General features: G+C 38.4%; 1 protein-coding gene and 1 long non-coding RNA gene across 27 annotated transcripts in view; one reads left to right on the forward strand and one right to left on the reverse strand.

The window, feature by feature from the left end:
• LOC140730474 (neurexin-1) overlaps positions 1-22,839 on the reverse strand; it is a 1,634,325-nt gene that overhangs the window by 42,324 nt on the left and 1,569,162 nt on the right. For 2 of the 26 annotated variants that reach the window (XM_073050950.1, XM_073050948.1), the window contains exon 1: positions 2,935-3,095. The exons of the other annotated variants lie outside the window; for them this stretch is intronic. In XM_073050950.1, coding sequence (XP_072907051.1) covers positions 2,935-2,967 — 33 coding nt within the window. In that variant the 5' untranslated portion in view covers positions 2,968-3,095. Of the gene's footprint in view, positions 1-2,934; positions 3,096-22,839 lie in introns of those variants that run through there. 26 annotated transcript variants of the gene reach the window in all.
• Positions 3,261-7,462, forward strand: LOC140730476 (uncharacterized). Its single transcript, XR_012099617.1, has 3 exons — positions 3,261-3,426; positions 5,314-5,368; positions 6,953-7,462. It is a non-coding gene; the product is annotated as an uncharacterized lncRNA (long non-coding RNA).

Here is a 22,839-nt window from a genome sequence, read left to right on the forward strand (position 1 = left end):
CACATGCATTCTGGTATTGACAGCAGCTGTCATACAAACCAATAAACATCTATTCCTTAACCCTTAGAGTAATCTCAGTTCTTCAAAGGTAATGTAGTACAAGAAGAAAAACAAAAGCTCCCGAACTAAGCTGAACCACTTATTAGCCTAGAAAGAGCAGAGTAAACAAGAACCAGTGGTGAAAATAGAGATCATTAATGGAAAATTAAGCAAGGAATTAGAGGAAATCTCAGAAGAAGGATAGTTGCAGGAAGTCCCTCTGAAAGCAGACAATGCTCAGACGGAGTTCCATCTGCCAAAAGCCGCATTTCCTGATGGCCGACAATTTAATTCCATTCCCCATTCTCATTTAGACATGCCAGTCCATGGCCTCCTGTTTTCCCATGATGAGGCCATGCTCAGGGTGGAGAAGCAAAAGTTCATATTCGGTCTAGGCAGCCTCCAGTCTTATGTCATGAACATCAATTTCTCCTTCCAGTGATTATTTTCCATCCCCCTTCCCTTTTTCTTCTCCTCAAGTCTGCCTATTGCCACCCCTGCGGCCCCTCTTTCTAACCTTCCTCCCATGGTTCACTCTCCTCTCCTATCAGATTAATTCTTCTTCCACCTGTCATCTCTCAGCTTCTCACTTCATCCTGCCTCCCCCACGCATTCACCTTTCCCCTCACCTGGTTTCTCGTATCACCTGCAAACTTGTACTCCATCCCCTCTCCCCAACTTCTTATTCTGGCTTCTTCCCCTTTCTTTTCCAGTTCTGCTGAAGGGTCTCAGCCTGAAAAATCTTCTCCATAGATGCTGTCTGACCTGCTGTGTTCCTCCAGCACTTTGTGTATGTTGATGAAGGCGGTAAAAAGTTACCCACAATCTTAATAAGTGGCAGATCAGCCTCTACATGTAAATTGCCACTCAGACTCCTAATTCTTAAGTCACTAAAAACATAAGCTCAATCTATTTGCTTCTTTTTGACAGGAATTTAACAGAGAAACCATTTGTTTTCTTTTTCTTTTCAAGTTATGTGAAAACTGAAACATGCTACAAGTATCTCCAGCTCTAATGCTGAAGGTTGCAATACATTACAACAGCAATCTTTAATGCCAATAGCATTGTGTTCTTTCTTTTGCTGTTGTATTGCAGTTTGGGTGCAGCTGTGACAGATTTCAGTTTAGCCACTCTCACTTACTTGGGTACGTTTCCCCTGATTTGCATGCCACAATCATGCTGAATGGTTGAGGAATTCTATCAACCCAGCCACTGCCCAAGAGTGCTGAAGTTAAGATAATATTTCTTCACCTTCTCCTTTTAAGCCTTTGTGATCTTAAAGAACTTATTGAAATCCAGTGGACAATTAACAATTATAGGATTTTAAGAACTTTTAACATAAATCCATCATGAGCAAACTTTAATCTCAGTACAGAAATTATATTGAGCCATGTGATATTATGAACAGCATATATTGAACTTCGAAGGTCCAATATGGCAGTACAGCAGGACTGGTATCAAACCAACACTGCACAGTAATCACTGTCAGAATCTGCCCACTCTGCATACATCCAATACTTCTTAGCTGTCTAAGTATCCTTAATGGAACCAAACTGACCCTGGCTGCACCACAAATGAAAGCTGGAAAAACAAATTTTTCTCAACCACATTGACTTTAAATTACAAAATGAACTGCCCAGCCTGCACCCTTTTAAATATGTATAACCACAGTAAAAGCTGTTGCCTTGGCAACCATAAAGCACATTAAAAAGAATTACTACAAAACATGAATTCCCAGAGCAACAAAAAAACCATCCTGCAGTAATTTCAGAATCCTTAAATATCACTCTGGATTAAGTCTGAAATCTGCTCAGGAAATCCAATTAAGCTGCTTTCATTCACAGTTTATGTGAAATCCATAAAATAAAAAGAACTGCTATCCATTTAAAATGGTTTTAACAACAAAAATAATGTCACTTTATAGTCACACAAATATATTTCTGGATCACATTGTTTTCAATTAATATTCTTGTCTTAAAGATACTTAAATAACTATTTGTATTTTACATTTGGATACCAGGACAGGGTCTGCTTCCTGTTGCTCCTCATCAGAAAGAACTTGTAGACAAATAAACTAGCTTATCACATGACTTTCAAATATATTAAGTTGTCACACATGATAAAACAGTCGGATGCTAATATTTGCATTATTAGTCCACCAAGACGTCACACTGCAGCACATATTCAACACACCACAGCGATTAGAGTTTAAATGTCTGCATAAATACTACTTTTCATGCATTTAGTCTAATTCGAATAAAGCCATAAAAGATTCACAGTTAACTTAAAAGCTCCTGGTAATGAAAGGTTATCATCATTCTCGTAAACATCTTTATTTCACATGCATAGTTCTAATGACAAAAAGATACATGCACCATAAACCATTTACAACCGTACAATAACACTGATAATTGAAAGATGAGCTTTCATGTGTTAAAAATACTCCTTCAAGCAACTCTGCACAGACATACAGCTTGCAAGCTGTTACTCTCCTTCAGCGAGAAGATTTTCCCTTCTGTCATTTATTGGTGGGCTGAGGATGCTGTCCACACACAACCAAACATCACCAAATTAAGAGGATTAAGAAATATGCAATGGCACTAGGTGGGTTAATGCAAGCTGCAAGCTTCTCATGCATGTGAACAGCACCTCGCCGACAACCAAAAAATGACTTTGTCTGAAATTTTGACACTCAGTCCCTTAATACCACTCAAGGTGTTGGCAGTGTATCCGTAATCAGAACATGGTTGCCACTGTCTAAAAGATAAATGCAGGTCAGATTCACTTCCATGCGTAACCTTTAGACAAACATGCCATGTTAATCTCTGCAGTGCTCAAATGTGCAACTGAATACCGTGCAGGTTGCAGTGGCAAGGCTGTGATGGAAAGAACTACCTGAAAGGTTTCACAGTGCCATTTCATTTCCATGCTGCTCTGTCCTGTCTGGCTACCAAGTGACCGCTGCGTGCATGAGGCTTTCTTTAATTCTTAATGGAAATCCTTGAAAATTTAGTCCATCCTCTGAAATCAATACTTCTGACAGGAGAGCTCCCTGACTCAGTGGGAGATCAAAATGATAAATTGCCTCTGCATCAGGCTGGCCTATCAGTGCCCTGCACACAGATGGGTGAGGGAAGACACAAAGCAGCCTCATCAGTCACGTGCCATCCAATGACCAATGTTTGTCAGAGGCTGCTGCAGGGATTGCAGTAGTGTGTTCTGCAGATAAAATATATTGTACATCACCGTCAACTGATCCTCTGTCAAAAGATTCCTTGGCATAAGATTCTGAATTCTGAACTTAAAACTCAGTAAGGGAAAATCTCATGCTCAGAAAACAAGAATTTACTCCAGTGAACTTGCGGTGCAAAAAAATCCCATTAACAAGTGAGTACAATTAAAATAAATACAGACCAATAAGGCATAAGCTTTCCTTAAAACTTCTCAATTGTTGTAATTTGAAAACCTCATGCAAAAACGGTCAAATAGATTGGAAAAAATATTTTAAAATGTAACTTTCATGACATTTCGAGAAAAAATGTAGATTACATTGAATTGTTCATCTTTCCAAGTTAGATTCATATTACAAATGAGGATTTTGGTAAAATTTTATTTTCACTTTATTGCTTTTTCATTTTTCCCCTTCCTCGCTGTTTTACATTCCTCTGTAGTTGTCAACATTTTTAATCACTACCTTTTGACACTAGCTACACCGTTCAGTAACAGTAGTCATTAGGATGTGTACATCATACAAAAACTTAACACTCTTGTTTTCTTTCATCATAGGCTGTGATTCAATGCACATTAACCAAATGTTCAGAATGTCGGAATAAAATGTTATTATCTATGGATGTTCTGGACTTGGTATTGGTAAATCACTTTGCGGTGCTTTAAAAGGTGGCAGTATCCTCTACTACTGGAATAAAACATAAACTGCAGTTATTAACGGCTGAAATTTATGTTAGATAGACCCAGATGGACCCAGATAGATTATGCAGGTTTTTTTGTTCATTAGCACAGCACTATAAAAATTTGAGGTAAAATGTTTACAAAGTGTTAAAATTGTCTTTCTATCTTTCCATAGTGATAAAAGAAATCAGAAAAATGTAAATTATCAATATCAGAATTACTGTGCTACACTGGAAACGTTTTGAAGACAGACGTATTCAAAACAAAAGCAAACTTTTTTAAACTTTGATTTATGTTTTGATTTTCTGTCACATGCAACCAATTAGTGAAATAAAATGAAGGACTGCCAAAAAATACATTTTACATAGTAAAGCAAAGAGGTTTTCCATTGAAAACTTACTAAAAAGTGAAATGGAGGAAGATTTTATACTTGAGTTGCATAGATTAAGGAACATAATCAGATTTTCTGGGTCTACAAAAGATAATGGATCTCTAAAAGACAAAAACAATATTGTGCATTTTTATAAAAATGCAATATTGAACATTTTAATGTATTTAGTGATATAACGTGCTGTGCCATTGAAAGATATACCCTATAATAATAATGATACCAAATCCAATGACAAAAATCATTCCATTATGAGCAACAACCAATGCTACTTGATTTTGAAACAAGTGTATCATAAATAAAGAAAATCAAACCACGATGAGAGCTACAAGGGATTGAACGATGCCACATTCACGTTTAACCATCCTGAACAACTGGAACAATGTTCTCAAATGCTTGTTAACTGAACCATGGTTGTCCAGCGGCCCCTAGAAGTTATATATACAGAGGCAAGATTCAATACCAAATCTGATGTTGCATTTGGATTGGACTGATCAGTTATATTTAAGGCCACGATCAAAAATCACAGGAGTAAGAGACTATGAGGAAAGTGGACATAGTCCAAAATAGTAGAACTTTCCCAAATGGCAGAGTGGACTCAAAAGCCTATATTGCCTAATCCTGATTCTATTTCCTGTGTCTTTAACCTCTTATTTTACAGTGGCCAACAGGACTTACAACTTGTTGATATGCCACATGGCCAGCTAAAAGTTTGATTCCTATGCAGAATACAGCGGATTACAGTTAATTGGGCCATTGGTTAAATGGGACGGCTGCTTGTTTGGGACAACTCTTAAAGAACAAAAACTAATGGAGAAAACTGCCAGGGTTCTTATCATTTACTTGGGACACTATTGCCCCTTAATTGAACAGGAGACTTGCCCAACAGGTTGTAACTAGCAAATCACACAAAATGCTGGAGGAACTCAGCAGGTCAGGCAACATCTATGGAAATAAATAAACAGTTGTCATTTCAGGATGAAACTCTTCTTCAGGACTGGAAAGGAAGGTGGAAGATGCCAGATCAGAAAGGTGAGGGGACGAGAAGGAGTACTAGCTACAAGTTGATAGGTGAGGCCGTATGGGTGGGAAAGGTAAAGGACTAGAGAAGAAGGAATCTAATAGGAGGAGATTGTGGACCATGGGAGAAAGGAAGAAGGTGAAGTATCAGCAGGAAGTGATAGGCAGGTGATGAGAAGAGTCAAGAGGCCAGAATGGGAATCGGATTACTTGGAAATACTTAAGTATAGATCGTTGGAAGAATGAAATTTTTTAGCTGCATTCCACTTGAAAAAATTACTTATAATTTAAGAGATAAATATGAAATATTTCTGAAAATTTGGCACCCTTATTTACAAAAAATAGGATTAAATATATAGGTACTCCGAAGATAAAATTATTGGTTATCTGGGGAAAGAAATAAATATACATATTAAAGCTATTATGAACTCCGTGGAGCATGTGGGGATCCAATATCTGGGCATTCTTTCCTTCCTTCTTTTTTCTTCTCTTTTTTTTCTATAGGGATATGTTGGGGGGAGGGGTTAAGGGGAGGAGGGAAGGGTTGATAATTTTTTTTTCTTTCTGTAACCTATTTGAAAATTCAATAAAAAAGAGGCCAGAGTGGGGAATAGAAGAGGGAAGTGGGAGGAAAATATTACTGGAAGAAGAAATCTATATCCCTGCCACGAGGATGGAGGCTACCTAGACAGAATATGAAGTGTTGCTCTTCCACCCTTAGAGTGGCCTTTTAACGGCAAAAGAGGAAGCCATGGACAAACATTTAGGGAAGGAATAGGGGATAGAAATTAAAATGGTTGACCATCAGGAAATTCTGCTTATGGCGATTGGAACGGAGGTGCTTGACAAAATGATCCCCCTATTTATGTCAAGACTCTCCAATGTAGAGGAGGCCATATCAGGAGCACTGAATACAACAGATGACCCCAACATATTTGCATACTTGCCTCACCTGGAAGGACTGTTTGGAGCCGTGAATGGAGGTAAGGGAGGAGATGAATGGGCAGGTGTAGCATTTCTGTTGCTTGCAGGGATAGGTGCCAAGACGGAGATCAAGTCAAGTTTATTGTCATTTATTTCTGTACCTGTATATCACCAAATGAAACGATGCTTCTCCGGACCAGGGTATAAAGCATAGTAGTACACATAATACAAATAGAACACACAATCATTTAGGAAGGTGTGAGTTAAATCTACAAATTAATTATGCATAGATAAACAAAGCAAAGTGCATAAATTATGGGATTAGTAGGAAGGGACAAATTGACAAAGAAATCACAGGGAGAGATCGCTACAGAAAGCGGAGAGTGTGGGGGGGGGGTGTAATGACGTGTTTGGTGGTAGAATCCCACTGAAGATGGTGTACGTTGTGGAGAATAATGTGTTGGATGAGGAGGCTCAGGGGTTGGTAGTTTCTAGCTAGCATCAACTGCACACACTTGTCTAGCCATTAGATGCTAGGCCATGCTTAGAGAAAACAGTTTTTAAACATCATCAGCTGTGTGTGTTTTGTGTTCAAAAGGAAGTGACTTTTGTCACTGATAGTTGGTGAGAAATAAGCAGTAAGTTAATTTTGAACTGTTTTGCTCACTGCAGTTTCAAGCATTCAGACTTGGAGATGCCAGAAATAGCTGGGACTGAAAACAAAATTATGTCACTACTTCCAGAACTTGGGAACTACGAAGAACTTGAAGGTCTCAACAATCATCTTGAAGGCTACAATGAAAGTGAATATTTGGAGGATGCAATCATTGAAAGCAATGTATCAATACAGTCCATATCTGCACCAGGTGTCTGCACTGATTTTGTTCATTGCATACACTGGATGAATTCCTCTGTTGATAAATATTAGGAACTAATACAGTGTTTTATAGTGCCATAATATTTAAGAATAGTGTTCTAATTTGTTCTGTATTTCACTTAAGTACATAATTTGTTATTCAGTTTGGATTTTTATACCAAACTGAAACTTCACCTAATTGAGGCAGCTACTTAATTGGGCCAAAATGTACTGTTCCCGATGGGTCCCAATTAACTGGAATCCACTGTATTTACATATTAAATAAATACTTCAAAACTTCACCCTTTTAATCGCCATCATACAACTAGTTGTGCCTATCAATGAAAATGGAGCTTGAATGTGCTGCATGTCATTTTTATTTTTGGAACATTAGGCATATGTGAAATTTTCTGCTAAAAGCTTGAATAAAAACATAGCCTTAATTACAACAGTGATTTGCATTTACCACATGTGCATCAGTAAACAGTCATGTGGCATTATTCCCATTTTTTAATTTAGCTATTCCTCTTTACCTTTTCTTTTCAGTTGTTTTCCTCTAATAGCTTTTCCTCTTTTCTCCTAAATTCCTTCTTTGTTTTTTTCTCTTGCCTGAATGTTGTTACAAATTCATTTTTACAAGGACTTATTGCCTCTTTGTGGCTTGGGTTAATGCAACCACCAAATCAGTATTATGCTTCATGCAGCATTTGGCTTTGCTAGACTTGACATGAAATTATGTGATGCTGATACTTGATACCTGAAATGGAAAGGTGTTCAATTTCTGTGTTGAATTTATTGACCTTGCTTTGTCTATAAGATGCCGATTAAGCTCCTTATTTTGTTACATTCCTAACATAGTACAACCACTATTTTTCATCTCTGGGAAGGTTGCAGTGTAATACAAGTCAAATGAGTTCAAGGATCCTCACAAATTATATAAAGGACTCCAAGTCAAATTTTTGCATCACAGATTCATCACATGAATTCTCATATTTCAATAAAGGATAATTATTCTTTTATCTGACCAGTTGGATCAATTGGTTAAATAAACAGTTTTTTAGGTCAAATAACTAACCATTTGAAAAATGAATTTAACTTACATCTCATTACATTGAAAATAGACTTCCAATGACTTAAGATCCCTAAGTTAGTTTATAATTCTAATAAAACACTTAAATATTAGCAAAGCTTGGACTGAATACCACTAACGTGAGGTGGATCAACATTAAAATGTGTTATTCTGTGACACTGTTTTACCATCCTGCACCAGAATTTTAAACATACTTGAAAATAGAAATAGATTACATAATGATGCAAATTCAGCCATTTCTCAACAGCAGTTTTAAAAACCTTTATAAATTATTGATCAACTGAGGTACAGTATGAATTATTTAATGAGCAAACATTTTTTTCAAAAAAAAACATAAATAGCCCTAGATAACAGTCTATAGTCCAAATTGTGGAGCTCAAGTCTATACTTTTGCATCTAGTGTTTTAAAACCCATTTCACAGTACAGAGCAGATTACAAAGTACTAATATTGACTGCGTACAATTAACTATATATGTTCCCTGAAAAGACCTATTTGTAAATTTTAATTTTCTAACACGGCAAACCCCCAATCCCCCCATCGGGACTGTAGAAGTGTACAGAGATTGCCACTGGACATCAGCTAGAAACAACAAATAAGTGGTTGCTAAGAGAATGGATTTGTTATCAGCTGCATGGAGAAATGATGTCCCTCAAGGGTGGTGCAAAGTGCCACCTTACTTTTGTTCCTTTTGTTTATTTATAGCATCATTTTTGTGAAGGAGCATAGATGTCTCTGGTACAACTGATTTTGACATGAAATAGCATCAGCATCATCTGAATGCAATACTGTTTCACTTTCTCCTCCTTCTTTCCCAGACCACAATGAAATAAAAGAAATGCCGCACAAGTGGGGAAACAAAATAACACCTACATAATTGGCTTCTATATATTGTTATTGTGATACCAGGTAGAAGTCAATGCATTGTTAACAATGTAACTCACTTAAAGTTTGATCACTGGAGTATTTTTATGGCAATTAAGAATATTATCAAGAAATAAAAATCAAATTTAAAACTTCCAATATTAAACTTTATATTGTAACATCAGTTTATAACATTAAACTTCTAGCCTACAGATTTAGTTTTCTTTTCCTACTGCTCTTCCAGCACACATGATGCATTGAAAATAAGTGACTAAGAGCAACAACTGAGTTTGAAGATATGGTGGAAGCCAAACAGATTACTTCACCCACTTCAGACGACCTGTCTATCATGTGCTTCAGTAGAGCTGGTTTGTAAAAAATATGTTCCCATTTCCAGGCAACATCAACCTAGGCATGAACAAGGGCAAAAGAATTGCTTGTTATTATCATGCCCAATGCGTATTTTTCAGTATATTGTTTCCACCTGATTGCAAGTATTCAGGTCTTCCATGGGAAATTACAAAAATACAGCAAGTCCAAACTAAATTGCAATCGCCTTATTTACATTACTTTAGTATAAAAGATAATTAGTATTTGGATAATCTTCACAAGGTGCTATTAGCATGCACAGAAATCCCACATAAATGGAGTGTTGGGGATGTGAGCCGCTTTCTAAAATCCAGCTATTTACCAGAACAGTATGTCAATTGCCACATTTTAGGCAATACTTAGTCTATTGCATTACCACTGCTGATAAAGATTTAACATAATTTCATCTATTTCATTTCAGCATCCTGTTCAACAATAGACAGAAAAAACCTCAGGGACATTGCAAGCTCTATTTACCCTTTTATACAATAAACTGTAGCATTTGCATTGAGGTGAAATGAGCTTTAATAACATAGAAATCATTGATGAACGACATCCAATCTAATGCTTACCCAACGTGTGTAAGAAGCAATTATCCCAGGTTTCTCAAAAGAATTCAATAAAAGAGTTCTCAGATTTAAAATCGAAAAATATAATCCAGAATAAATTGACAGTTTTATAAAAGAGTTATACTCTCCCCACTTATATGTAGGAATGTTTCTCTACCTACATCAAAGGGCCTAACTGCAGATTTTTAACCAACATCAATAATGCACTGGACTCAACCAAGTGTGAACCCTGTCAGCGTTACCTGATGTCCTGAATGGCTGACCTTGTTAATAGTGGCAGACCTGGAGCCAAGCAGCAAGCCTTACCTGATACAGGAATTTTCCATGACTTACTCATATCACCTGAGGGGCCACAATAAACCCCACCCAAATAACTCACTTAAGACACATTCAGCAGACAGAAAAAGACATGCCTTAAGCTTTCCCTCTTGAAAAGCTGACAAGATTTTAAAATGCTTCTGAAGATCCCGCCATTCAGAAATACTTCAAAGCATTAAAACTAAAAGGAACTAAAAAGACAATGAACAACTATAATCACCTAAAACATTTAACTAATTAAAGAGATTTTTTAAAATCATTCTCATGTGCAGTAATACCAATGAATGAGCAGGTAGATCGTGTGACAGGTCTTCAGTGATATATGTAGTTTGCATATCTCCTAATAAAATATAACATCCAGAGAAAAATGCTCAAAATTAAGATAATTGAAAACAATATTAATTATCTTATTTAAATATTTTAATAGAAAGTAAGTGACTTCATGTTTATGTGTAAAAGCATAAGTTACAGAGATATAAGTGGAAGAATAGAATTGATCAGACAGAGAGCCAGCAAAGACCTGATGAGCCAAAAACAAGTCACATGAAAATAATTCCAATTCTATAAGGAATAGCCTACACGAAATGTTACTTTTGCAGCCACGAATCGATTCATTCACTCATTATGCTCAGTATATCATAATGGAAAGCGAGTATTTCAGAATTTAATGGAAACAAGACTAATAAAAAATAATTATTTGCCAACCACAAGTCTATTCTCCTTTCATAGACATGTTGGAAAATTCTTTACCCTCTAAAATTTCTATAAATTCCTCTGAGAAAAAAGTTGTTATTGTTGCCAATTCAAGGACAACGTACAAGCAATTTACAGCTTTACTATACAAGCACTGAGAGTAAGAGCAGTAAGTATATTCATCAATATCTTTCCTTCCATCACAAGGTCAAAAGTAGAATGTTTGCCGATGACTGCAAATATTCAATTTCGTTTGCAACCCCTCAGCAAGTGAAGCAGTGCAACAATCTTTAGGCATAAGTTGATTCATAACATTTACCAAACATGCCAGAAAGCTGCCAGGGAACAACCGTCGACTAAAAGAGGGCATCCAGCCATCTATCACTGACATGATGAACATAGTACGTGGGACTGAACAGCAAAACAAGAGGTTCCTTGGCCCATGATACCTGAGCCAACCATGACAAAAAATTTAAACAACACATCTGCCTAAACATAGTCTTTTTCCTGCACTTACTACTTGTTTATGTTTCCGTCTAAATATCCCTTAAGTGTTGCTATTGTGCCTGCTTCCACCACTTACCTTGGCAACCGTTTCCAGGCATCTACCATTTTCTTGTAAATCTTCTTTAAACTTTATTAATTTTACCTTAAAGTAATCCCCTCTAGCATCTGACATTTTCATCTGGGGAAAAAATAATCTGATTAGCTACCCTGCCTATGCCTCTCAAAATTTTATGTGTTTCAGTCAGTTTGCACCTCATTCAACAATGCTCCACAGAAAACAATCCAACATTGTTCAATCTCTCCATATAGCTAATACACTCTAATCCAGGCAACATCCCAGTGATCTCTTTTGAACCTTCTCCAAATCCTCTACATCCTCTCTGGAATGAGACCATCTGAAGTACACAGAGTATACCAAACGTGGCCTCACTTAAGTTTCATACATGGTTTCGACTTTTATACTCAATGCAACATAAATAAAATCCTGGAGAAACTCTGCAAATCAGACAAGATATATGGAGGGGAATAAGTATTCAATGTTTCGGGCTGAGATGTTTCATCAGGACCGGAAAGAGAATGAGAAGAAGCCAGAATAAGAAGGTGGGGAGAGGGGAATGATTACAAACCAGCAGGTGATAGGTGAAAGCGGAGGTGGAGGGGTAGGGAATGGTGACGGCATGATAGATGAAAGAGGTAAAAAGGCTGAAGAGAGGAGAGTGGACAAAAGGAAGGAGGGGCACCAGAAAGAGGTGATGGGCAGGTGAGAAGAGAAGGGGTAAGATGGGAGCCAGAAGAGGAATGAGAAAAGAGAGAAGGGGCCAGGGTAGAAATTACAGGAAGTTAGAGAATTCAAAGTTCATGTCATCAAGCTTTTAGATCCATCCTGGTGGAATGTGAGGTATTGCTCTTCCAACCTCAGGGTAGTCTCATCATGATAACAGAGGAGGAAATGGACTGACATGTCAGAAAGAGAATGTGAAGTAAAATTAAAATAGGTGGTCATTGGGAAATCCCACCTTTTGGGGTGGACAGACTGAAGGTGCTTGATGAAGCGGTCGCCCAATCTATGTTGGGTCTCTCCAATACAGAGGAAGTCATACTGGGCACACCTGATATACGTGATAACCCCAACAGACTTGCAGTTGAAGTGTCACCTCACCTGGAAGGATTGTTTGGATCCTTGAATGGAGTTGAGGGAGGAGGTGAATGGGCAGGTGTAGCACTGTCCCACTTACAGGGAAAAGTACCAGGAAACAGACAAGTGGACAAGGGACACACACAAAATGCTGGTGGAATGCAGCAGGCCAAGCAGCATCTACAGGAAGAAGCACAGTTGATGTTTCAGGCCAAGACCCTTCGTCAGGACAAGGGAGTTACATTGAGAGTGATGCCTGCGGAAAGTGGAGAGTGGGTGGGAGAGGGGAGGGCTGCGGTTCTGATGTGCTTAGTGGATCCAGTTGAAGATGGCCGAAGTTACAGAGAATGCGCTGGAGTGGAGGCTCATGGGATGGTAAGAAGGACAAAGGGAACTCTATCACTGTATAGCAGTGGGCAAACGGGATGAGGGTATATACATGGGTAATGGAGAACACCCTGGTGAAACAGCATTGATGGTAGAGGGAGGGAAACCTTGTTCTATGAAGAAGGAGAACATCTCAGATATCCTGGAATAGAAAACCTCATCCTGAGATCTGATGCCAGGAAAACATGGAATAGTCCTTATTCCAAGCCGACACAGGAACATTCCCTAAAGCATTCTGTGTTACACCGAAGTCTCATTGGTGCAACTTAGAGTAATTTCTATGTTTTGCATTGTATTGCTACCACAAAACAACTGATTTCATATCAAAGGTCAGGGATAATAAACCTATTTCTGATACTTCTTTCCATTCTCCAAGACCCAAATGCATTACTGTACTCTTGTAACTATTGTCTAGATACAGAAATGACTGAAAATCGTGAGTCAGCCATCCACTGTTAATAGTCTAGACTTTGGAGTTTAAAAGCACTTTAATTCTTCCAAAATTAATATCAATAAATTGTTATTTTGTCCCAGTGCAGTTTTACAGGACAAATATATTAATGACCCTTGTCTTATTTAAAAGCAGTTCTCAATTTAGCCATATAGTTAAATTAATGAGTATTTTTTCTGATTAAACCAGATCGTTGGGCAAGCTATTAGTCAACCATAGAATCTATATTTCCAACATAGCATTTTTAATTATGTAATTTAATTATTCCAAGTAATTTCAAACAGATTGTGATTGTCACTTGCTGAATTGCCAAAAAGAAACCCTTCATTTATTTCACATAGGTTCTAAAATGATAGATGAGCATCTAGTGGCATGTAACCCTTTCTTACATCAGTACTATTGTGGGATCATGTAGACACTAACTTTAGTCATTTTGTGCCCTTTCTTTACCTTGTAATTTCCTAATGCAACTGTGCATTGGTGTTTCTTTATGACAATATAATTTATTTGACTAATAACCATGTCTCCTTGGAATGCTTCTTTTGAAATGGGCAATTGAGAATGCAAACGCCTTGTCTTTTAATGTCTTTTGAATAGAGAATGGGCTTGATACAGCTTCACTAACAACTGTTAATCATACTTAAAGCTAGAACCATTTTATCACATACTTTATCTATTTAAAGTGCATATCTATTTAGATTAACGGATGGCCTATTAGTAAAAAATGCAACTTAATATTGCACATTGCTGACAGAACAGCAAAGGATATTCAGACAATCATCAATGTAACAAAATAAAATCAGATAGAAATGCAATCCAGATAATAATTCGGAAGGTAAATATAATAAAATTACTCCTCCAGAACAATCAAGGTTAACATATTTTGTTTTAAAATGTTAATTATTATCATATAAACTTTACCATTTACTCAACTTGGAAAATGTGAAAACCTTTGACTTGTGGTGTTTATTCAGTTTAGACAGATATGATAAATGTCAAGTTTTAATAGTTAAAAGAACTTTGACAGCCTCAGTCAAATTTAGTCAACATGTCCAAAGCTCAAAGGTGTTGCCATTTCAAGAGTGTCAGCTATGAATAGATGCATTCTGAATTCAGGGAAACTCACACTTCTGCATTGGACTCAATCACTTTCAAACAGACTTTTCAGTTGTCAAGGGTTGTACATTTTTTGCCAGAGTACATTTGAACTTCAAAACCCATGAAGCTAATAGCAGTTTACCATTTGTGAGCCAATTTAAATTTAGTATCTGTGGTTTTAGTGATTTTCCTTTCTAAAGCTATAACCTACATATATTTTTTATTCGATAGTTATCATAGACTGCTCGATGTAGAGAGACATCATGATAAAATATTTCCCCCAAATTTCACTACTCTCCATTTTGGGTGTTTTAAACAAATATTTTCTATTCAGAACTACCCTCCAAGTTCTGCCTTTCTACTTCACCTTCTTCCATAAAAAATAAAAGTGATGAATAAAAATCTAATGAGATATGACAGAATATAAGTGTAAATACAGTCAGCCCTCCTTATCCAGGGGGGATTGATTCTGGGACCACCTGCGGACAACAAAAAATGTGGTTGCTCAAGTCCCTTATTTAACTTGTCTCAGTGCAGTGGACTTTAGGACTTGGCAGAGCTCTGAATCTGCAGTGTTTCTGTTCCATTGACGGAAAACAATCACGATTGAAAATAAAGCAGAAATAATAAAGCGATCGGAAAGAGGTGAAATGCCATCGGTCATTGGAAAAGCGTTAGGCTACAGTCGTTCAACGATCAGAACAATTTTAAAGGATAAAGTGAGAATAATGGAGCATGTGAAAAGCCCTGCCCCGATGAAAGCTACTAAGCAACCCAGGGGTTTAGTTATTGAAATACATACATTTCTTAAGCGTTTTGTATGCATAGAAAGGTAAAATATATACTATATGCTAAGACAAACGTTTGACTAACCGACTCTAAATAATACCAAATGTACCTGTTCCGAATTACTTAGTAAGAGAACTTCAGTTTTTTTTTCCAATCCCGATCCACCCTAACCTATGCACATCCTCCCATATGCTTTCAATCATCTCTAGATTACTTATAATACTTAATACAATGTAAATTCTATGTAAATAGTTGTTATACTGTATTGTTTAGGGAATAATGACAAGAAAAAAAGGTCTGTACATGCTCAAACAACAAGTGCTGGAGAGAAAACTTCCAGGTTTTCCCAATCCGCGGTTGGTTGAATCCGTGCATACGGAACCCGTGGATAAGGAGGGCCGACTGTTCATGCATTCTTCTTCTTAGCACTAGATGTGCCCAACATAGCCAACTGAGGTCTAAGGATGGGGATGAATTCGGAGATAGAATAGCAAGCAACACCCATTCGAAAAAAAACTTCAAAGATCTCCTCAACAGCAACTCCATACTGGTCATGAACAGTAGGACTGCATCTCACTGGCTTTTGCATGGACCAGCCTTGTTACCACTCATGACCAACAAGAAGCTGCAAAGACAATATCTCAACTTATAAATAACTCAGCTTCAAGAATGGTGTAGAGCTTCCTACAAAAATCCATATTCCCATTATTCAAGTCTGGTTAAGGAGTTTTTACCTGGGGAAACCTTGAAGATATCAATCTTCAAAAAAGGAGATACTTGAATATTGTAATTACAAAGGAATCTCCTTGCTGTCTATTGCAGGACAGACGGTTGCTTCCAGAATTACAATATGGATGTTGTACATTTGGATACATAATGATTATCACTGAATGCTGTCGCCAAGAAAAAGTAGAGATCTGAACCTTACTGAAGCCTATGCCTCCATTAATTGGAAGGAGATGTGGAACACTAAAATTCAGCTCCCAGTGAAACGTACATCCGTATACTTGAAACATGGAAGTATTTTTGTCTTGGCTATGGGAAGAATAAGATCTGAGGATTAATTTTAAAGATTCAAGTTGTTACATTTCTGTATTGTGGACTTACAGTTCTGAACAAAATTACCTTTGAGGTAAGACAGAATGCTCTCCTGCCTGCCATTGACTTGGTAAATTGTTAGACAAGGGAGCATGGACAATATTTTAACATTGTCGCAACAACAGCATCTTTTTACTCTTTTAATACAACTTTGCTCATTGGAGGTTGGTGTTGAAATTTGAATATTGAATTCTGCTTGATTTTTGTAAGTTATAAAATAGGTCACTTCATGAAGTAATCCCATTGGAGCTAATTTACAAAGGCAGTAGCTGACAGGAGAGAAATCTGTCTTCTCTCATCACTGACTTCTTGCTGGAAGGTAATTCTTTCCTAAAACGGCAGCCATGAAATGCAACAATTTATGATTCTCTTCCATCACTACATCTGGTAACCATCTGAGAAGGTGTTACATGTATTTAGTAAGGGAACTTATATGTCACCCTCAGCGGCAGCTTACTTGGTCATAGCAGAGGATATATTACCATTCTGGATGTGGACCAATCTTCATTAACACCAACATCTTGATCTCCTAGCCCATGTCTTTGTGGAACATACTGAGGGAATGTTGCAGCAAGTGCCAGGTAAGCCTATCTCCAACGCAAGAGTCCAACCACCTACAAGATTTTTAACAGCATTACTATGAGTGAGTCCTTGACCAAAATATCTCATGGGTCATCATTGATGAGAACCTCAGGTAAATTAACATAAATTTGAACTTTGATACTGTGACTGAAGACCATATCAGAGGCTTAGTACCCTATAATAATAGATTCACCCGCAGAGAGTTTAAAGACTTTCCACCATCAAGAAGCTCAACACCAATCAAGACATAGCAGAACAGCTGACTGGCACACTACCCACAATCCTAAACATGCACAGCAAGTTCATTATGACTGCATCAAACAAATGCAGTGCAGTTATATAGCAATCTGTGAATCCATATCTCCACAACTATAAAGGACAAGTACACATCTTGCATGGGAACTGCAAAGTCCTCCAAATAACCCTTATCCTCACCTGGAAATATGTCACCATCCTTTCATTGTCAAAGCAACCAGACCCTCAAACTCTTTGCGCAGGAACATTGTACATACTTACAATGGAAATCTGCTTCAAGAATGTGCTCATGGGGAATTAGGGAAATGCAATAAATGCTGCATCCCTCAGATGGTAAATAGGTAAGTACATACTGATATTGCTGTCAGTTTATGTGCTAAAACTGTGCTATGTGCACTTGTCTGTTTTGGTGAGAAGAAGAAAATAAAGTAACAGCAATCATAATTCCATACAGTGCAAAAGGCAACCATTTGGAGTTTATACAACCTCTCAGAGCACTTCTATCAACCCTATTCCCCCACTTATTCCTCTGTAACCTACTATTCTTCCTCAAATAGAGGCACCGAATCATTGAAAACTTCAGCACAGAAACAAGCCCTGTGGCCCATCTAGTCAGTGTTGAACCACTCATCTGCCTACTCCCATCAACCTGCCCCCAGACCATTGCTCTCCATACACTTCCCATCCATATATTGTACCAAACCACGTTTCTCTTAGGTGTTGAAATCGAACCCGTAAACAAATCCATGTTGACTATCCCTAGTCAGTCCCTGTCTATCTAAATACTTACAGTATATCCGGTCCCTTAGAATACCTTCTAATTACTTTCCCACTCCTGATGTCGGGCTCATCAGCCTATAATTTGCAGGCTTATTCTTAGAGCCTTTCTTAAACAACGGAAGAACATTAACAATCCTCCAATCTTCTGGCACCTCACCTGTGGCTAAGGATGTTTTAAATATCTCTTCTAGTTCCCCTGCAAAGCTCCAACAGCCTCCCACATGGTCCAAGGGAACACACCATGTCAGGCTCTGGAGATTTCTCCAATCTAATTTGCCTCACAATAGCAACACTTCCTCCTCTGTAACCTGCATAGGGTCCATGACCCCATTACTGCTTTGCTTCACTTCTATAGACTCTGTGTCCATCTCCTGAGTAACGTACAGATGCAAGAAATCTATTTAAGATCTCCCCAATCTCTCATGGCTGTACATATAGATTACCATCTGATCTTCCAGAGGACCAATTTCATCTCTTGCTGTCCTTTTGCTCTTACTATGTGTATCTGCAGAAGGCCTTCAAATGAGAAGAAATGATCTCTTGCAATTCTTACACTCAAGTACTCATTGGTCCCTGCCTGCCTATAACTGCTATACACTTCCTTCTTTTGTGTAATCTGGGTCTCAAATCTCTCAAATGTCAAGGTTCTCTAAACCTGTGATTCTTGACTTTTATTCTGACAGGAACAAAGAAACTCTTTCTCTTTTGAAGGCTTCCTCCTTACCAAGTGCACCTTTGCTAGCAAACAACCTACCTCAATACACACTTGTTGGATCCTTTCTCATACCATCTCCAATTTAGAATCTCAACCTGAGGACCAGACCTATTATTTTCCATAATTACCTTGAAACTAATGATATTATAATCACTAGATGCAAAGATTTCTCATACACAAACTTTGGTCACCTGCCTTGTCTCACTCTCTCTAGTTGGGACTTTGATACACAGATTAAGGAAACTTCCCTGAATACATTTGACAAGCTCTTTTGCATCCAGCCCTTTTAAGGTCTGGGATTCCTCATCAATATGTGGCAAGTTAAAATCACCTACCATCACAACCTTTTGCTTCTTGCAACAGTCTGCTATCTCTCCACAAATCTGCTCTTCTAAATCCCGCAGACTGTTGGGTGGTCTATAATATAACCCCATTAATGTGGTCATACCTTTTCTATTCCTCAGTTCTATCCATAAATGAGTTAGCCAGTCTGTTCAGTCTGAGCACTGCCATGATATATTCTCTGTTTAGTAATGCCACCCCTCCTCCTTAAATCACTCCTGCTCTATCACATCTAAAACAATGAATTCCTGGAATACTGAGTAACAAGTCCTGCCCTCCTACAACAAAATCTCACTATGGCTAAAATTTCATAATTGCACCCACTGATCCAAGCCCTACGCACATCTGCCTTTCTTACAATACTCCTAGCATTGAAATATATGCAGCTCATAACATTAGACCTTGCACGCTTGACCTTTTGATTCCTGACTTTGTATGTAGGCTCAACAGCATCTTTCTCCACAACCACTTTACTATCTATTCCGGTGATCGCCCTGCAACTCCAGTTTATCCCCAACCCTACTCCTGTATAGCACTAACGAATCTTCCCACTAGGATATTAGACCTCTCCAGTTCTGGGACAAACTATTCCTTCTGTGCAGGTCCCACCTTCCCTGCAAGGGAGACGAGCGATCCAAAAATCTGATGCCCTCCCTCCTGCACCATCTCCTTAGCCACATGTTAAGTTGTATGATCTTCCTATTTCTTGGGAGGAGGAGCAAGGAAAGATGGCACCAGCGGATTCTGAAGACCCAGGTGATTTCTCCCAGTTTGTCCACGAAACAGTTTGTTTCTCTTCATTTGATGTTTTCCTTTTCCTTTCTAGGTGGTTGTGATTCTATTAGAGTTCGTGATCAGCAGTTCAAACCATGGTTCTTTGCAAGCAGTGGATTTTCAGACCAACTGTGCAGCCTAGCACTTTACTATCTCCAGGAACAGCCAAGAAGATGTGTGCCCTCAGGGCTGGGAGGTCAGCAGTCAGGGAGTGGCACCATGTGTAACTCAGTTTCTCACCAACTTCACCAATTGAGGCATCATGGGAGACTGAAACATTGAGACGCAGACGCAGTGTGTTTGCTAATCAGTGGCTGCTGTCGGAAGATGGCATATATAAACATGAATGTGTGTGAGAGAGAGAGAGCGCGAGAGGAAGAGAGAGGGAGAGGGGGAGGGACTGACTGTTGATCCGTGAGATGGAGGTCCTTGGTAAAGCAACGCAGAAGATTGTAACATTGAAACAGTGAGTTGTTGCTCATCACTCTCGTTGTTGCAAGAGCGATCTCTGTCCCTTTCACTAGAAAGGGAGCTTGTCTGGGATACTGAAGTGCTGGCTCGTGAACTGTAGATTGATTGACTCAGGTTAGATGGACTCTTTGGTGATCCTGCTGCAGTTTGTATGGTGGGAGGAGAGTGGGGTGCGGTTTGGTGCTTCTGCTGGCGCAGGTAGGGGTGGGTCAATGCCTTTGATGCTGCTTCTGCGAAGGGGGGGTGATTCAGGCTTCGATTGTTCTATGGGATTATCAGTTACCTGTGTCCTACACCTTGGGTGACCATATTTCCTGAACATGCTGTCTATCAACCCCGCCTTCCAAATGATCATCCAGTCCCAGTTCCAACTCTAACTCCTTAACGCTGTCCGTTAGACACTTGAGGTCTCACTGCCTTTCCACATGCCACTCTCCTGCCTGGTATCCTCACTGTTCTAAATGTGGCCTATGCCTCTTCTCGCCAAAGCCTTGATGAGCCTCAAATCCACCCCCGCCTAAAATTAGACCACTCACACAATGGCTGCGTCATTTATATCTTTTTATTTGGTATTGCCAAGTGCCTAATTATTCACAATCCAAAGTCTTCTTTGGAACTGTGGTGCACAAAATATGCTGGCTGCTGCCATTTGCTTTTTTTAAACACTCTCTCCCTCTGCAGAATCCAATGTCTCCTTTGGCATACGAAATGTGTCGACTGCCCCGCTTGCTTCTCTTAAGCCTTCTCTTCCTCTCTGCAAACCAATATCCTGTCAGGAACTGTGGTGTGCAAAATGCCCATCAGTTCCCCTGTTTGCTCTTGCCACCCAACTACAATATGGGTAATTTACAGTTGCCAATCAAGCATCTTGGGATATGGGAGAAAACTGAAGCCCCATGGAAAACCTATGTGGCCAAAGGGAGAAAGTACAAATTCCTGTAAATAACACAAACTGCTGGCAGAACTCAGCAGGCCAGACAGCATCTATAGGACTTGTGTACATGATCGACAAAAGAGGACCGTAATGAAGTAGCAAATCTGGAATGTGAATGTCTTGATTTCCCGGAGACCACAGGTAATATCAGGCCTCAGTAAAATAACAATGAGGCAGGGGTCCCTCTCAGAGTAAGGCCAACTTCGGTTTTTCATAAGCATCACCAAAACACGTACTGCATTTCATAAGATAAGCATTGCCTATGCTTGGCAGTCATACAGACAAAAGATATAATCTGATCTAGAGAAATGCACCACAAGTACAATCAGTAAATGCAGTCAAACCTTTGGTAAATCACAGAGAGCCAGAAATATTTCACACAGGCAAGAAAGTTATCAGTGCAAGAGAATGCCTAGGCCATTTCCAGTGAAATTAAGTTAAACTTATGCACTATGATTATTTTTTATGAACCCCAGCTAATAGCAATACCTTGATATCAAACCATGGATCTGGAGTATTTGCCAAATCCTGCAAAATAGACTCCTTAAAAGAATCAATTTTCTACATTCTGCTGTTACATTTTTCTAGGTATGAATTTTGTGAAACAACTTATTAAATAACCCAAAAATCCGTACAACCTTAAAATTAGCAATAAGATATGATGTGTTTCTTTCCAGTATCAGTTGAAAAGACTGCAAATAAAATATTTTTTTAGTGAATAATGCTTTGAATTTTGATTCTCATTTGCTTGATAAGAGCTTAATTCTAGTACTTGTGACCATGATTGTACTTTAGCTTAGTTCTATATTTCAAAATAATGCCACATGGAATTGTGAATAATGAACAATTCATTTCTTTCATGCCTCCCATTCAACCCCAGAGTCAAACAGACCATTGGCTCTAAATGCAATTTTCAATTCTGTCTTGTTCTATGGGTTCCCTCGTCATGATATTTGAATGATTGGGCCTCTGAACTAACTCTTGCAGGTCACAGATTTACTGACTGCTACTGTTAATACTTATCCTCAACTGGTATGTCATGCACATTCGAGTACTGGCAAACTTTAGGCAAAATCAAAGCTATTCTTCATCATGCTTGCAATAAAGGTCCACAGGTTCAGTAGACTTTTAGATATATAACATGCCAATTATTCATTGAAGCCTCATCTTTTTATGCTGTTAATTAGATTCCTTGTATCTCCCTCACTTTTCTAAAAATGTTATGGAGGATATTAAATATATTACTTCACCTTGCCTTACTAACTAACATTCAAATATCATCTGCTTTTGTGCTGTCTAAAAGATAACTGTGAAGTCTCTGTGCTATATTTATTGACATAAGGTAATGCTGATTGCATGAGAAAACATGCAATGGCCTGCTGAGTTCCTCCAGGATTTTGTGTGAGTTGCTTGGATTTCCAACATCTGCAGATATTCTCTTGTTTGTGACAAGTATGTCTTGGTGGAAGTTTTATTACTTTCT

This window comes from Hemitrygon akajei, chromosome 7 (assembly GCF_048418815.1).
Source record: "Hemitrygon akajei chromosome 7, sHemAka1.3, whole genome shotgun sequence".
In the NCBI taxonomy this organism is placed as follows: domain Eukaryota; kingdom Metazoa; phylum Chordata; class Chondrichthyes; order Myliobatiformes; family Dasyatidae; genus Hemitrygon; species Hemitrygon akajei.